Here is an 18387-nt window from a genome sequence, read left to right as displayed (position 1 = left end):
TTAACATGTGGAGGTGGCAGCACTGATACCACACTGTATTTTATCACAGGAAGAGATATGCATTACTTGAAATCTCCCAAGCCTAACTTCTAATTATATGGAAACTACAGAAGCATCATAGCAAAACTAAACAATAACTAAACACAAGCAAAGTCCCTAAAACTTACTGTATAATCTTAAGTCTTTAAAAAGAGCAAGAAAGTAAACAATACAACTCAGAAAAGTTATTTTGGGGGGTGGAGGAGGGGGAGAATCAATTAGTTTGATTCAAAATGAACTACATTCTATTGGGGCTGAAATAATTAAAAAATCTCTTATTAACTCATTTTAGATGACATAGTCAATAGATCTGTCAGGTCCACCATCATAAATCACAGGAAGTTTGTCTGCATGAATAAAGCTTAAAGCTAATACACAGATTCAAAAGACTGAATATTTAATTTAAGGAAAAAAACATTTGTCAGCTTAAGTATTCAGTATCTCATTCAGTAAAGAGAGAATAATTTTATTTCCAGATTTAAAAAAACAAAAACCAAAACAAAACAAAAAAAACACAACAAAAAAAAACCAAACCAAAAGTAGTAACTGTGCTGGTTTTGGCTGGGGTAGAGTTAATTTTCTTCATAGTAGCTAGTATGGGACTATGTTTTGGATTTGTGCCGGAAACAGTGTTGATAATACAGGGATTTTTTAGTTACTGCTGAGCAGTGTTTACACAGGGTCAAGGCCTTTTCTGCTCCTCACAGCACCCCAGTAGCGAGGAGGCTGGGGGTGCACAAGAAGCTGGGAGGGGACACAGCCGGGACAGCTGACCCCAACTGACCAAAGGGATATCCCATACCATATGACATCATGCTCAGCATATAAATCTCAAGGAAGAAGAAGGAAGGGGGGGACGTTCAGAGCAATGGCGTTTGTCTTCCCAAGTCACCGTTACGCGTGATGGAACCCTGCTTTCCTGGGGATGGCTGAACACCTGCCTGCCCATGGGAAGCAGTCTCACTTTTACTCTTCCGATTCTCTCCCCCATCCCACCAGGGGGGAGTGAGTGAGCAGCTGTGTGGTGCTTAGTTGCCAGCTGGGGCTAAACCACGAGAGTAACTCAGAAGGAATTTGCAGCTTTTTCAAGCTAGAAGTTATGCAGTGCCTGAGGATGAACATGATGTGCATTTGAGAGCTGTTTAATAAAACAAGTGAGGGAAAAAGTGTTTAAAAACTTTAGCCAACCTAACATATATTATTATCAGAAGTGACATTTTAACATAATTTTTGTTCCAATTTATCAAGAACAAAGTTTCTTTGATGAAAGTATGCATTTTAACAGTTTAAAATCTATAAACCACTAATTGTTAGAAATGTGCCAATTGTGTGAAGAGCTGACAGACATCTTTGTTTTCCCATGTATCACTAAGAAAAAAGACACACAAAGATTTCTTTTAAGAACAGCAGATTGAATCTTAATAATAAGTATCATGTATGAAAACTGTATCCTTCAGATGCTTGGAGATCTTACTGGTAAAAAAGAAAACAAAATACCTTTCAAGATGCTCAAAACTATGATAAGTGATATAAAAGAAGATGACTAGAAAACCTGCTAACTAAAAAAGCAAACAAATATAACTAAGCATTGGATCAATTTATTTCTATATGCTTGTGGGTATGAACATATGCAGAAGCTGGGAGAATGACTGCATCATTTCTTTGACAGCAAGGATAACTTGATGTCAGGGCCAAAAGAAGAAGTAGGCACCTACCCATACCTGGTGGTATTTAGTTAGCTAAATTTGAAAATGAGAAACAAACTTATGCTCTGCTGTCACTTTGTCAGGGAGATGCTGAAAGTTTGTAAGTGCTGCAGTTACTGCAACTGTTTTTTTGCAGAAGAGTTCTATGCATAATTAAAATCTTGCTTTTGTGTGTGCCTAGGATTGTTTAGCTTGACATAGTGAATAGTTGTTTCATGTAAAACATATTGTGTGGAAATCAGCACACACCATTCTGGTACTGGTCTCATCAATTCTGCATAGACATAAAATAATCTCCCTTCTCCTCTCACTGCCTCCTGCTTATTCATCCAAAGACTATTGACCTATTTTGGAACAAAATACAGCTTGTTATGTTCAGCTGCAGGTCTTTTGTAATCCATTTAAGAATCATTGCCCTCTAGGATACAGATCCCATTTTTTGCAGGAATGTCCTTCCCCCTGTTCTTGGATGTGCCACTGTGCTTTTGTTCACACTAAGACATCTTCTTCAAATCAGTTTGAATCTTTTAAACAGTTTATATAGTGGCACATGAGTGTTGTCTTTCCCCCCTCTCACCCCACCTCTTAGTGCAATGACAGAAGTGTGACGACCACAGATTTCACATTTACTGCCAGGTCAATGATGAAAATGGTGAATATTTTCAGGTCTACCACTGGTCCTTGTGAAACCCGTCTGCAGACTGACCTGGTTTTCTCACTGACAGCAATGTGGAGCTTTCAGTGCACAGTCTGCTTTGCAGTTGCTGTGTGTTCTCCTGATATCTTTTAACACCCATTTGTTGGCATGGGTGAGATATGCTGCTTAGATATCAGACTGTTTCCTGCTTTTTAATCTGACATTTATTAAAACCTCTATTTTCAGAAGTACTAACCTCCTTCAACTTCCCACTTCCTTCAAATGCAGTTGTAGGTGACTGAAAAAAAAAATCAAGCTTTTGCTGCAGTCTTAAAAACTGGTGGGTGTTTAACTTCAAGCAGATCTGGCAACAGTCAATTTAGTGTAATTGTTGTAAACAAACAAAGAAATGTAAAATGAACTTACCGGTAGGAAAAAACAGTTGTTTTGTATACACCACTGTGTCTGATTACTTGAATTAGGAAAACTCGCATTTGATGAATTAAGAACTGAGGGAAAAGCTTTCACAGCATTATCCAGGAAAAACTAGAGGAAAACAACATATAATCCATTAGCTTGTCAGCTGTTTAAGGTCAAAATAGAGAAGAGAAATGGAGAAGTGGGGAAAGCCTTGCCAGTAATCATTTAACTTCGGTATTTCACTGAAAATTGAAATAGAAAAGGGAAAATGACATCACTTGATTACTTGTTCCTGCATGCTCATACAAAAACAACTTTGTTAACCTCCATCTGACACTTTCCATTTGAATAAAAGATGAAAGGCTCTTTGTTATGTTATTTTCATATATCAGAAGCTCACACACACGAGAGACGATGAAATAAATTCAATATGAATAATTCCTGGGTTTGCCTCAACTGAACCTCCTATTTAAACACAGGAAGAATTAAAGAAAGGCTAAGAAGTCTTTACTGAAGTTGATTTACACAGATGTAATCCTTCTCATAATAATGATAACGATAATATTGGTACTAATGTTATTGAAAAGAAGAGTGGAACCAGTATCTCCTGGATCATCAGATTCTGCCAGTTGATGTCGCAGGTAACCACCATCATACACTACCCTTTGATGTATTGACCCAGTGCTTTCTTAACAAGTCAGATTTGACTACATTAATTCCACTGCTTTGAATCTCACCACTTAAACTGTTTCTAAGTTTAACCAGTATTCATGGCCAGTTCCCATGTTGTTTTTCCTTCTTGTGCTAATCTCATCCTTTAGCTTTCAGATAGCTCTTTTCTCTCCCTAGTATTTATGTTGCCAATATTTAATGCCATCTCAGCCTTGACTATGCTCAACAATCTATCTTTTTCTAGTTTCTTCCCAGAAAACAAGCTCTTCATTCCCCTGATCATTCTAGTAGTCACCCTCTGTACATACCTCTTTCAGTTCAACCTTCTGGGTGACCAAAACTGCAACCACACTTGCCAGATTTTATCAGTGAGTCATGCAATAGCATTAATACTAATTCTGCAGGTAGTATGTTTTCATACATCCTAGAATGACAGCTCCGTTGCTCACAGCTACAAAGTCTTAATAGCTCACTGTGCCTCACGCAAGTGGGGCTCGGACAGATCATGACGTTACAGCAGCTTAACACATGGCTGCACACTGACATAATCCCAGCCACTAACATCATGTTCAGCAAATGTGAGGCAGTTTTCCTTCATTGGGACTCACTTAGGTAAATGTGGTTTATACTTACCATTAGGTAAGAGCAGTCACATGGATGGTTATTGTGATTCAGCTGAGTTGTCATTAAACCCACATAATTAATTAAAATCCTGAACTCATTGCATCTCCATCTGATGAGCTTCCAATTTGTATCAGAATTTCTTGTCACTGCTCTGTCAGACCAACCACAATCTTGTGCTCTGTACTACTAAATTTCATCCTAGGTCTTTTACTCAAATCCTCAGCTGACTTATTCTTTTCTAAAATCCCAAGCTTTCTCTCACAGACATTGCCTGTCCCCTTAATTTCATTAGCAAATGTCACAGTCCCTCTCATACCCTGTATATGAAAATCCACACCAGGCTGACCATTGCAGAGCTCCACACATTGCCTCCCTCTCACCCGTTGTTCTCTGCAGGTAGCCAGTTTGTAACCCACCTCTAAATTCTTTCCCCATCCCTGTCTTTACCTACTGCCCCAAAGAAAAACTGCTCAGTTTCACTCAGAGTAACCAAATGTGGATCAAAATGGTTTATTGATTTACTAATTAACACTAGATGTGGTCAGGCACAACTCTGTATAGCCAAGTCTTGAAAACTTCCACAGATGGAGACCCCACAATCCCCCTTGGCAACACATCCCAGCACTGTACTACATGCACAGTGACTTTTTTTTCTTTTTAAAGACTATCCAACCTCCCAAGCCACAACCTGTGGTCAGTACCCCTTGATATGTTTTATGGCGCTTCTGAGAAGAGTTTGAAACCGTTATCTCTGTAACATCCCTTCAACAGAAGTAGGACTGGTTGCGGACTTGCAAAGGCAATCGATATGCCACCTACTATGGAGACTGCTTTACAAGAAGTTGGCACTCACCTTTGTTTGTACAGTTGCACTTACAGGTTGTCTTCCTTCACTAACATGCTTCTCTGACTGTTTGTGTGCAACTACACATAATTAACCCACAATCAGTGAACTATACATTCAGGATCACTATCAGTCATACAACAGAGAAATCACAAAACCAGACCCTACAAAATGTTAATAAACACCTACAGATTTTGAAACACCCTTCTACAACTGATCTCAAAGAGCTCTAATCACGCACACACACAGAGTTATATGCACATCTGCCCCTTCTCACAGGACGTGTGGGTTAAATGCATGCACTCCCTCTTCTGGGAGTGTGAATTACCCTACTTGCACACCCGTCTTGTAAGGGCATGTGGGTGCTCTAGCTTTATGTGCACCTGTGCAACTCCCTACAAATTGTTAATGCACATGCTAGTGAGAAGGTACCCCACGAGCATGCGCACAGACAAACCTGAGGCGTGGGTCCCTGCTTGTCACAGCCCGCGCTGTTGCCGGCCCGGTTGCAGAGCGGGCGGCTCACAGTATCCGCCAGGGAGGCTGCTCTCGCTGGCTGAGGCAGAGGTGTGATGCCACAGGGGGGAACTTATGGCATTGTCAAAACAGGCTTTGACAGTCAGCTGTTTCCACTCATAGGTCTCTGCCTTCTGTTACAAATTTCCATGCTTCTTTTATACTTTTTCCTCACACTGTTTCCTTCTTTACTTCTGAAGTCCCTTGGTTACTGTTTAACCCAGCTGATTCTGGTCTTCCTCATTAACAGAAACAATTTTGGGCAAAGGCCCTCTAGACAGCTTTAAGTATTTAATCCCCCTCCCCGCCCCCAACTATTTAAATTGACATCCATTCCTTAATAGGTGTTGTTAACCAGGTCATTTGCCAAGGATGGGCAAAGACAGTCCCCACATCCCACAAATAGTGCATTTAATTTTTCTGCGAACACGAAATAACTGTATTTAGTTTCAGAATCCCATCCCACACACGCCCGCAGAGCAAAAGATTATATACCATGAAGAAATCAAACACAATTATATTATATAAACGTATATGTGTCTATATATTTATATATATTAATTTCTATTAAAGCATTTTAATTTTGGTTTTGAGCTTTGTACGGGGCATTTCTGACCTATAAATGCTACCTGTATACACAGAATGCTATATGAAATGCGGTATATCTATGAATACATAAATAAATATAGAAAGGAAAAAAAAAGAATATGGAAATGTTGTCATCTCCCATGAGCCAAACAACACTTATTTCTGAATGATGTGTTTGTACTTGTCTTTCTTGTCTCTCATCAGTTATCTACCTCTGCTATCACGCTTTAGAGATACGTATTGTTCTTCAACATAGTATTTTTTTGTAAGAGACAGCTCAGTCCTACTAAGCAGTCACACCTACTCAAATGACTCAAATGAAAGCAATATTTTTTATGAATACCAGTGTTTGCCAGGGAACATCTGAGAACACTACCATTAAATTCTCATTTTAACTTCATATATTCTAGCAGCTTTTTCTTTTCTTGTGTTCGTATAATCTGCAACCTTCAGTTGTGAGTTTTTTGCCTCACATGATGAAAATACCTGCTGTGCTGCTATTTCTTTCAATAGGAGCCATGTGGTGACAGACCCTCCCCCCACAACATGGGATAAGCAAGTTAGTGCGCCTCTCGTTATCTGACCAAGAATCTGCAAAAAGACTACACTAGTTTAGATCTTACTAAAAACAAAGCCAACTTTCTCACCAAGGTAGTTTCAACTCTTCTCTACAATCCACAAGGCACCAGAACCAAGGCGTCACAGTGAACACGGTCTGATAGCGTGTAAATGCGGCCAAGTCAAATTGGTTCTATCATCTCACCTTACTAAGCAAGTGGGCTTGCTGATTTCCATGTTAATGTGCATAAAATACCATCCTACTGAGAAGAAAAGGTGGCAGAATTTAATATTAAGTGCACTAATCAAATGCACACTGAATCAAACAATTATGGACTAAACAATAAAATGTGTAAAGTTTTAATAGTCACTATGTGAATGGGTTGACCCTGTGACACGTGGGCAAGAGAGAGCGAGCTGGGAAATACCCCTCCATTGAACTACTGAATCACAGAGTAAAAGGCAAAGTTAATTGATTCAAGTGCCACAGGTAGTCCAACTGTGGTCATCAACCTGTGGTAGCACAAAGTCATGCAGTAGCCATCTGTAAAGAGAAATACTAATATCATTTTCTGTGCAAAAAGAAGCCATAGGCTACCCTCAGAGCACTAACAAGTGCCCTTTCGCACACCAGCAAGAAACCCCTCAGCCCAGAGGTAAGCTCTTTAGGAAGTAGGTGCTCCAGGATCAGCAGTTCCAGAGCAGAGCTGTGCTTAATCAATGGAAACACATCAGCAGCAAAAACAAAGGTCTGGCATGCTACCAAAAAATGCAGCTCAATTGTATTTACAGCTTATGTTTAATTTGATCCCATCGTTGTTTTCTCTTCCTTATTATACAAAATTACACTGGAAATGGACATGTGAAGACTATAAAGAAAAGTATACAAACATCTTTGTCACTGTCCTTTTCTCTCCCCACTACCGCCTTGCCTCATATAAACACGCAACTGTACTTTAATTTTCCACTGCTCCAGAAGAGCTATGCAATCTCCTCAAGACACAATGGTCTACAGTTTTTAGAGTGCTGTTGTAAAGAAAGTTGTTCATGTTTGTGCCCTTTTGTGTGTACTCTTTTGTTCAGCAAAAGATAGAGCGAGAAGAGTATAGTTTTAAGTATGGCAGAAGCATGCAAGTCTGGTATCATAGGTTGAACTAGAGGATTTACATTTTTCTTAACAAAAAAAAATGAAGCAATGATGCTTTTGTTCAGCATTGCTCTTTTGTTTGAAATTCTAAGGAAAACATGTAGTACTCCTCTTCTTTGTTTTTAGTTTTTCTACCAACTCTCCAAACACCCATGTGGCTTAGGAGAACTTTCTTCTCAAAATGTATATCACCGCTTTCTTTGAGAAATGACAGTTGGTCTGGCAGCTGACAGGAGGAATTTATCCCCAGATCCCCACATTAATGCCCCAAGAATAATATGGAGAATCCCAAATTCTGGTATCATTCCTCATCTTCACAAGCTCATAAGCAGAAGATTAAGGAGAGCCTGGAAGGCTAAGTACCTACCTAGACTATTATTAAGCATTTTTTGAATAAACAAGAGGTGATGCTGAGATATCAGTAAGTTGGAAAAGGATTATGAAGATCCAGAGAGTACTGCACTGCATTTAATAGGATCTTTAGAGCATTTTGTCTCTGGGTTTGTACAAGAATTCTTCGCTTCAAAGTGTTCATGCATGTGTGTTATTTGGTGTCTCTTGTTAATAGCCAAACTTACCAAATTCAAGTTGCTCAATAATTTAATTTCATTTTTTCTAAAAGTTTGTGTGCCAAGTGAAACTATATAACTATCTATATGTCCCCATGTATTCAAGTCCCAGCCTCCCTGTAGAGGCAATATGCAGTGGCAAGCAACTGCCTTTTTCAAAGCTCCCAGCAGCATTAGGTAAGGAGCTTGCTGGGCCTTTACAGACTCAGATACCACCATGGTATTTGACAAATATGGACTGATGCTCACTTATGTGGGTTCATCTTTGCTGGACTGTGGAGCAAACAATCATGTGACAGCACGACTGTATCTCTCCCCACACACTTGAATGACACCAGAACTGCTGCAAACATTATTTCAGGATGGTATCTCGCCTGCTAGGGCATCTCTGCTAGTCCAGTGTACCTAGACTGAATTTAGTAAGTTTCTTAAATCCTATCTATAATCTAGAACAGATTTGTGATGGGTATGTGTAATTTTTGCATGTACCACTTAAATGACATGACTGCAGCTGTACATGCCCCTTTCTCCTTCCAACTCCTAGGACTGGTCAAGCTCTAAGCAGTGTCTGTTTATTCTTCTTAAAAGAAATGCATTGGCCACTCTCCAAAACAGGGTCTTCAATGTGCTAGGCACTGTGGGGACATATAATTAGAGCGTATCTGCCAAAGAGCTTGCCTATTGAAAATACAGCACTGAGCAAGGTCAGCAACTGTATTAACAGAGTTAGCTACACTAAAAGGAAGGTATGTTAAAGAAAGTAACTTTCTACTATGAGAATGGAAGCAGGTTTCCTTAATTATTTGTCATTATTAAAACGTGGGATATCAGACATGACTAGAGGGAGAAAAATACGGGACCAATACTTGCATCATTTAAGGCAGCTCGTGCTCACAGACATGCATTAAACAATGGAGCAAAAATTCTCAAACCTCTGTCAGTCTTCACATTTCTAAAGACACGTTCTTTCAAAGGAAATAGTCCAGTTGTTCAAAATTCACTGGACAAAAGACAGGTAAGCAAGTAACATCCAGAGAAGGGCCACAAAAATGATCAGAAGGATGGAACATGTCTCCTATGAAGACAGGCTGAAAGAGTTGGGGTTGTTCAGCCTGGAGAAGAGAAGACTCCAGGGAGACCTTATTGTGGCCTTTCAGTACTTAAAGGGGGCTTATAAGAAAGATGGGGACAGACTTTTTAGTAGGGCCTGTTGTGATAGGACAAGGGGTAATGGTTTTAAACTGAAAAAGGGTATATTTAGACTAGATGTAAGGAAGAAAGTTTTTACAATGAGGGTGGTGAGACACTGGAACAGGTTGCCCAGAGAGGTGGTAGATGCCCCATCCCTGGAAACACTCAAGAACAGACTGGATGGGGCTCTGAGCAATCTGATCTAGTTGAAGATGTCCCTGCTCATTGAAGGGGGGATGGATTAGATGACCTTTAAAGGTCCCTTCCAAGCCAAACTATTATGCGATTCTATGATCCTGAATCTGAAAGCTGGTAGTTAGGGCACCTTCCTGGGACAGTATAGCCCTGAGGTCCTGTTGCTGTTCCAAGAACCATTCCCACATTTGATGCAGAAGTCACTGAAACAAAGAGCTGTTCCAGGGCTCTTTCATCATGTCATATTCCTCGAGACCATGTGAATCCCAGAGGATGGTGAGGCACAATAATTTGATGTATTGTATACAGTCATTCATTCAGCTTCCAAGAATCAACCCTTTTCAGTCATGCAGTCCTACTATCTCTCTGAGATGTCTGGATTGTTTCCTGTAATATACTTTCTCATGTTCAGTTTAATGAGGGTCAGCTTCGCAAAAACAGTTTTCCTCACCCATTGATTGTTGCCCTACTCTATATATGGCACCAGATCTGATGCTCAATGGAAGCAGCATTAGTCACCCTCTCCCTTCAGCTAAGAAGTATTTGATACTTATGTCACATTAGCTGTTTTTTAACTTCCCTCCACTGATCATGACTATATACCTCTCAAACATGAAGACTAGATTCAGATGTCTGCTGAAACAGCTAATTTGAAATAAAATTGCACCCCCACTCTTTTTTAATGTCCCTTGACCATAAAGACTGAGTTTTATTTGACATTTTGGTCTTAATTATGATTTATTAGGTGTGGGATGGTTAGACGCTTTTTATCTCCATTAAATCTTAATGGCTACATTTTGCCTTTTTCTACTGAAAGAGTTCATGGAAATAAATGCAGTTAATGGACTCTGCTATTAAGTACATGTTGCTTGGAGATATAATAATAATACTTCAGAGTCTCTCCCACAATTTGCTATTAATATTAAGGAAATGCAAATTTCACAATCACATTTAAAGTCATTTTTGCTAGTCAAACTATTAAGGTTTAGTTTCAAGGTGGGAATTGTGCTTAAAATTATCATCTCATGAATATCATCGAACATTATTATTTGTAATACTGTAGTCATTACTGGTAAGGCACAAAGACTTTAAAATAAAGCCTATTAAGTTTTACTGTAACATTCAGTCCACATAAAAGTGGACTTGAACCAATAAAACTAAAAACTTTTTCTACAGATGATGTGCTGAACAACTGCTTTTTTGCTAAAATGTCTTTTACTAGTTGAAGGCCAAATTTGAAGTGGGCTGTACACAATAGTAGAACTTCAGTCTAAGGAAAAAACAGTTGCTGACCATATCTTCTGTTACACTTTTTAGCTTAATAACTAACCATATGGTTGCATGACCTCTAATCAAAGTATACTTTAAACCCAGGTAGGTTATTTCATTTCATCTTACACATTTATATAGTTCAAAATAAGAGAAAGCCTAATCTGACCTACATTTTACAAGCTACTCCGTCTCTGGGTTTTGTCCTGTAGTATGCCAAATAACTTTTGCTTGGCTAAAGATTATCATTCATGAAGGCACATGGTCTTCAGCTGAGGACAAGAAGTGATGGAGAATCAACAACTTTTCAGAATAATTTGTTCCCATTGCTAACTGCATTCACTGCTAAGAAGTGAGCTTATTTTCTCATTTTCCAGCCACTGCTTCTTTGAGTTTTTCCTCTACCAGCCTTAAACACCAAATTCAATTAGCTAAATTTTAAATTCTCGAACATGGAGTTGCTTTTGAGTCTACCACCTCTCCTTAAAAAAAGCAAGAGAAAGAAAGGAAAGTATCTACTTTCATGAAAAGAAAACCAGCAAAAACAAGACTAGGATCATTCAATAGAAAAAATGGAAAGAAGGTTCTACCAGAAATTTCAAGTGCTCACATTTAAAAGTCACATTACATCGTTACATCATTCTGACAAGTTTAGTACTTACTGTAACAAATGATTGGCTAAGGGTCCCCTGAAATGTTGTGGGAAAACAAAATAAAACAGTGTAGGTACTATCAATCTTTAAGTCTTTTACGAACCTCAAGTAACGAAAGTACCTGCAACTCAAGGAAGCGCTAGAGTTGCAATTTCAAAACCACTGAAGTGCAAATCTCATTCACTTGAAATGTGACTAATATCTATGCATTAATGTTTTAATGAAAACATTACCTAAATAAATATTACAGTTCCCATTTTGCAGATACAGAACTGAGCTGGAACACTTTCACAGGTTTATGAATACAACCAGGCTCAGCCAATAGGGCAAAACAAAGGAAGTTTTTTGATCCCATACACTGCTCATCCCATTAGACAACACATCCTTCAGAATAAATGAGGACATTAAAATTCAGTTATGCAGACTAATGACAGATCTGCTCTGCATTTGCTATAGATACAAAAGAATAATAGAATTACATGGATTTTCCCTATCAGGAGAGAAAAGTAAAGCACAGGCAGAAATGTCTGAAGTAGAGGTAAGCCCTAACAAACTTGTAGTTCAGTACTTTTGAAGTTTCGATGTAACTTTGAATATTTTTTTCCTTTTTCAAAAAAAAAAAAAAAAGATAAGCATGTGAAATTCAATAATGTATACATTATGATCATTTTGTGATCAGCAGCGGAGCATCACAAATCTGAATAAAGCTTAGTTTGTTTCACACAATCTTCCATGCATCCTGTGAGGAGATACTTTGTTCTTTCAGCAATACTCTGTTTTTCTAAGCAATGCATAGATGAGCAAGGGATTCAAACAGTTCCAACCTGGGATTTAACTATCTTCTATTCCTTATAAATTACTTTTTTCTTTAATAAATTTAGACAAGATCTGAACCCTTGCTGAGCATCCTGTTTGCAGAGGTCCCCATTATACAGTATGTTTTTTGTTGCTCTGCTTTACATTTCTGTCTCTGGCAATCACTATCATGTAGGTTCGACATCTAAGCAAATAATGAACAAAAGAAAAAGATCTTAAAGAACAAAAAACCCCAAGAAAAATTACCCCTTTTTCCCTTACCATGTTGAATACAGCCATAATTAATATTATAGCAGTGGTTGTCAATGTAAGAGTGATCCGTGGCCAAGGACGGTTTGCAATTATTCCAGATGATTTCAGGATCCACAACAATGAAGCTGATGCTTTCTTGCTACATTGCTAAGTGCAAAGAGTTTAAAAAAAGAAAACAAAAATAGCATATTTAGTATATTTAATTACGATAAAAAAGAGTAGAATTAAGAAGGCTCAAGATTGAGGGCAGCATTCATTTTGAGACATTGCGCAGAAGTATTCAACGATTATTTTCTCATAAGAGTTACATATCATGATTATACATGAAACTAAATGCAAATTTAGTTAAGATATCTGCCATAATATCAATTCTGTTAAATAATTATTATTTGCAAGTACCTTATTAAACATTCAATATACATTACTAATAAAGCAAATACAGAGTTGACAGCAGTGTCATTACCTCTAATATCCATAAAAAACAAGCAAACAAACTGACTGCCCCCACCTTGATTGAAGAACAATATATAGTAGCCTCTGGAAACTTCAAAATGTAAATAATGACTCTGCAAAGTCTTTGACAGAGATACAGAGGTCTCCTCACACAGGTTAAAGACTGTATACATAGATATATCCCTGGCAGTCTACAAAATAGTGGGGTTTCTGGGTTTTTCTTTCATTTGTTTGGAGACTTGTTTGATAATTCATTTTCAGTGAAAGGTAACTCAGCAAAGCAAATCAACCTTCCCTAAAGCTGTTTAGAAAACAAATAAGCATTTCATACAACAATCGGGCTTACAATTTGACAAAAAGTGTATTTAGTGAATGGAAATTTTTTCTTATATAGTGGCAAAAATTAACAATAAAAAGCTCTGACTCATTTAACCTGCTTCTAAGAACACATTGCAATAGCGGCCATTCATACATACATAGTGCCTAGAGGCACAAGATGCTCACACAGAATAAACAACAACTTGTCGCACATCCAATATATATTAATTTTCCCAAAACTTTAGCAATGAGGAGATAAGGTTGCCTAGAAGCATCTTGTGCCCTTTCCAAATGTCAATTTCAGCTATACTGAAACCTCTGTAAAAAAAGCAATGAAACCTTAAGAAACATGACAGTCTCACAAAAGTATTTGCTTTTAATCAACTCGTTTTCTCTATTTACTTAATATTATCAGGGATCACTTTACATATTGTTTTCACCCCAGCCACTGCAATCAACAGAGATACAAGAACAGGAATTCTCTGAAATGAGAAATCAAGCACTAAAAACTACCACGTATAGGATTTAATTTACAGCACTTACTTATCTATTAGTTCAGGTTCAATAGCTATGGCACATCACGCTAGATTACACTGTTACCCAACACATGTGATGTAGTTTACGTGAGGGTCTTTCTTTGTCATACTGCACATAACTATTTCCCTCCCAATTACACACTATTTGGACAAGTTCACTCTGTATCTAGAACTTTTTTTTACATATTGTTTCCTTTTATGACACGCAGTTTTCCATACTGGATTGGACAGATTCTGAGTGAATGAAATCAGTTTCAGGAAAAGTCAAAACAATAATCAGAATCTCAAGGATGGACATTAAAAAAAAAAAAAACAAAACAAAAACAAACACATAAACTCAAGGGACATGCATTTTTGAGCAAGAAACATCTGCTCAAATGCCTTTTTGAACTTCCAAACCTTGTTCTACACCCCTAAGTACATAGCAAATTTCAAGATAATTTGAATCCACATGTAGATTTTAGAAAAGTTTTGACATCCTTGCCACTTTAATAAAGTAAAAAGCACAAAGCCTAGATTGCTGCTGCTGCAGCTACAGAAGGGGAGTGTTCAACTGGATGCAGGGAATGGCTCTGTGTGAAAATGATCATTCAGTTATCTGTCTAGCCTGCCTAACACCTTATGAATCAGGGAGCATGGATTTATGGCAAATTAAAACGGTCATGAAATGATGCCTTAAATTATTCTTTGCCTTTGTTATAGCACACCTGGAGCTCTACTACAACAGTAAAATTCATAATAAAATCTATCTAGTTTAGGCCAGATAATTTATTTTCATCATTAGCTTCTTTTCTTGGAATTTCTTATCCTAAAGACTACATTGTTCTGTGATTTTCTTGGAAGTTTAGAAGTAGCTGGAATTGTTTAAGTTGGATTAGGGACAAAACTAGGCAGGAACACTGAGAAAGTATGAGGAATATAAAGTGGATAAGAAATAATGTAGATAAAGCAGTACATCGCGTTCTCCTTTCTGAATCATTACAGGGAGCTATACAGTTCAAGGAAAGTCTTTAGGATAAGAAATTCAAAGAAAAGAAGCTAGTGATGAAAATAAATTATCTGGCCTAAACCAGATACATTTTATTATGAATTTTACTGGGTTTAGGTTATCTGACTAAAGGCTAATCAAATTAAACACAAAGACCTTGTGATTATCAAAAGGCCAATGACAGATGGCGGAACCAAAGTAACCTAATCAGCGAAGAATAGAAGCCACTGAACCTGCTGCTCCTGAGACCATCGAAAGAGAATGTTTCAGCCACAGTTTCTGATCGGAAACCTACCAAGAAGCCTCAATGAAAAAAACTCTCTTTCCAGGATGCCCTGCAGACTAAGGGTGATTGCTGCCTAAAAGGATAGCATGCCAGCATAGGGTAGATGATAATTTTGCAATGGAGCAGAGAGAAACTTTGGATTGTGTAAAACATTATGGCATATTTTAAGGGCATTGTGGGTATGTCGAAAACTTACAGGATGTTTAGGGGACAAGACAAATGTGGATCAGGGATGAACAAGCATAGATAAATGGAGAAGAGAGGATGAAAGGAAATGGTTGCATGTAAGTTGTCTAGATGAGTCTATTGCATATTCTTATTAAATCCTACCTCTAACCATCTTCTGTGTAAGTGCAGTCCTTATTCTGAGCCTGCATGTGGTGAAAATGCTAGCAAACTTCATGCTGGACTAGATGGCAAGTAGCGCACGACAGGTGCCAGCCACTGGAGAGAGAGAGAGAGCATGTCTGAGGCAACTGAGGTCCTGGCTGCCAGCAACTGAAGTGACTCAGACCAGTCCCTGGAGACACCCATAGGGTGTGGGGGGGAATGTGTGTGTAACCATTAGGAAACTTCAAGCTTGACTGGCTGGTTAGTAGGAGACCTACATTTGGAGAGACGCAAGGTTTGATCCAGTCACTGAGTAAAGCGGGCAGAGGCTGGGCATGGATATTGTATCAACTTAAAGTCCATACCGAGTGACCCACAAATGCGAGTGTGTCTGTGGATGACGACAGTCAGGGTGTGTGTATATTCCACTAGCAAACTTCAGTCCTGATCAGCCAGAAAGGAGGAACCAGACCATCAGTGTTTTTCATATTTACATGGCTGCTGCTTGCTTTTATGTGGGTGCTGGTAAAAGAGCTGGTCTCTCTGTGTATCTCTGTGGTTGGTCCTCTGTGTACGGTATATGCCTGTGTGCCTATTGGGAATACGTGCTCAGCCTCACTACTGGTTGTACCTGGGACACGGTACTGACAGCCTCCCATTGATGGGAGTGGGACAGGAGGATCCCCTGGGTCTTTAATTCCGCCAAATTGGGCTCCAGGAAGGAGCACTCCCCTGGCTCTTGAACTCCACTGGATTCAACAAGCTCTAGCAGATCCCGTTTTCAATTTCAGAACTTTGAAAAACATGGCTGAGTAACAGATGCAAAACAGTGTCATAAAAAATATGCTTTAATGTTTTTCTAGTGCTAAGCAATGTAAATTGATGGTTTCCTCTGCACAAACGAACAACTTGTGTTATGTTAATTCTGAAGGTAAAATTAAATTTTGCACAGAAAATCTCTGTTGAATCCCAATATCTAAATACACGAATGTTGGTGTCAAATGATGGAGACTTCCAGACTTTTCTACTTCAACATCAAAGCTTCCAATTGTTAAATTTGAACTTTCTTCATTTTTTTAAAGTAATCATTGAAAAAATTACAGTACAGAATTGCTGAGATTGCTTAGCAATGTCCATGCTGAGAACTGCATTTATTGCTGAGGACTACGTTATTGCTTTCCAAATACCTGTACACTTTTGAACAGACTTATGTAACTTCTTCACCAAAATTCCTTGCAATAATTCTAAATTTCCTTTGTTTACAAGATTTTTTATTAATATCACCTGACTTTGCTAATGTATTTTAGCAAGGAGGAACTAATTGGACTGATTTTCTACATCTCTTTAAAAAGCTCTTTTTCTGCTTCCATTAAAAAAAAAAATGTTCTCTGGGCAAGTTTATCACTAAGAAAAGTTCTGGAGAATAAAATAAATTTCAAGAAACAATATATCATTCAGCCAGTGTGATTAATCAATAAAGAGATTCCATTCTTCCAGCTGCTATTGCTAAAATTACAGATACTGCTGGCTCTGACCTGAAGAAAAATGTGAGTGTTAGACTGCAGCTTCAAAAATGAAGTTGTAGGTAGTTATTTCCACTTGTAAAACAGAAGCACACCAGAACTCAGTGATGCATTTCTTGACAGGCTGTTTAATGCACAGCTCTGAGTTCTGGAGGGGAAGGACCACTGTTTATTTGATACATCTGTCATGCCCACCTGGTTTGTTAAAGAGATGACAGGTCTCCCTTACAGCAGCAACAGCAGCTTACATAGGTTAAGCCAATGAGGCTGCTGAAAGGAAAATTTGTGACAAAACCCTGATTCAGACTAAAAATCTGTAAGCCATTGAATAGAAATTCCTTGGAAAACATGAAAGAATACACTGTTGATCAGTAATTCTCTATGTGAATGAACAGATTTGCTGAACTTCATTTCACTTTTAAGCAGTCTAAATCCAGTCCGTATATAGTACAACTGCAGCAGTTCAGTACTGCTGAAAATTTAGGGAACTCCGGGAAGCAGAACTGGACTGGTGGGGTGATCATTAAATTCAGACTCTTGCTAGCACTGGCAGAACTATGCTGGTTTATTTTGCTGATTCATTACCTTACGTCAAATACTTTTTCTTGTAAATATTATGTCTCATTTGCAGTTTTCTTAGGAAAATGGAGAATGAGATGAAAGGAAGAAAGTAATCATTTCTAGAAAGCATGCAAGAAGGGTAAGACATCAGATCTCAGTAGCATTAGCTTCTGTGTTTATTCTAAGTGGAGCTGGCAGAATATGGTTCAGTGTTTATCATTTACCAACTAGAAGCAATAGGTATTTGTAGTGTGATAGGTGACTAATGTATTACCTTTTCATCTGAACATGGTAAATCTGATATGACAGCTCAGCATGATAGTGAGTAATAACTTATTTTGAATATTCAGGTTATTAAAATGTATCCTGTGTTGTCTTTCCACACATAAAAACCTACTTCAGCATTTAGCAAAATGAATGCTGTCTCTCTGAGTGAGATCAAGGAACTGGTGCAAGAATTAATTGTGACAGCTATGTTGTAGATGAAAGACAGTGTCACAAGAGCTGTCACACTTCTCCTTCATATGCTAGCAGAGGTTGGAACATCTTGACTGAAGACCTCTTATTTACAGAAAGCCAGTGAATCACATTTTCTATAGTTCTATTATTGTTCTTTTCATTTTGCATTCAAATACAACTTAATATTTTACTAATACTGATGTTACAAAGAATAAAATAAAGGGAAACAAAAAGCCC

At 38.2% G+C, this 18387-nt stretch overlaps 1 protein-coding gene across 2 annotated transcripts in view; it reads right to left on the bottom strand.

The window, feature by feature from the left end:
* Positions 1-18387, bottom strand: part of ADCY2 (adenylate cyclase 2) — a 229908-nt gene that overhangs the window by 32008 nt on the left and 179513 nt on the right. For both annotated transcript variants that reach the window (XM_082305789.1, XM_082305790.1), the window contains exons 16-17: positions 12706-12843; positions 2809-2928 (exon numbers count right to left, since the gene is read on the bottom strand). In XM_082305789.1, coding sequence (XP_082161915.1) covers positions 2809-2928; positions 12706-12843 — 258 coding nt within the window. The remainder of the gene's footprint in view (positions 1-2808; positions 2929-12705; positions 12844-18387) is intronic.

Source organism: Platalea leucorodia (genome assembly GCF_965183815.1).
Source record: "Platalea leucorodia genome assembly, chromosome: 1".
Classification (NCBI taxonomy): domain Eukaryota; kingdom Metazoa; phylum Chordata; class Aves; order Pelecaniformes; family Threskiornithidae; genus Platalea; species Platalea leucorodia.
This window is presented reverse-complemented; position numbering and strand designations above follow the sequence as displayed.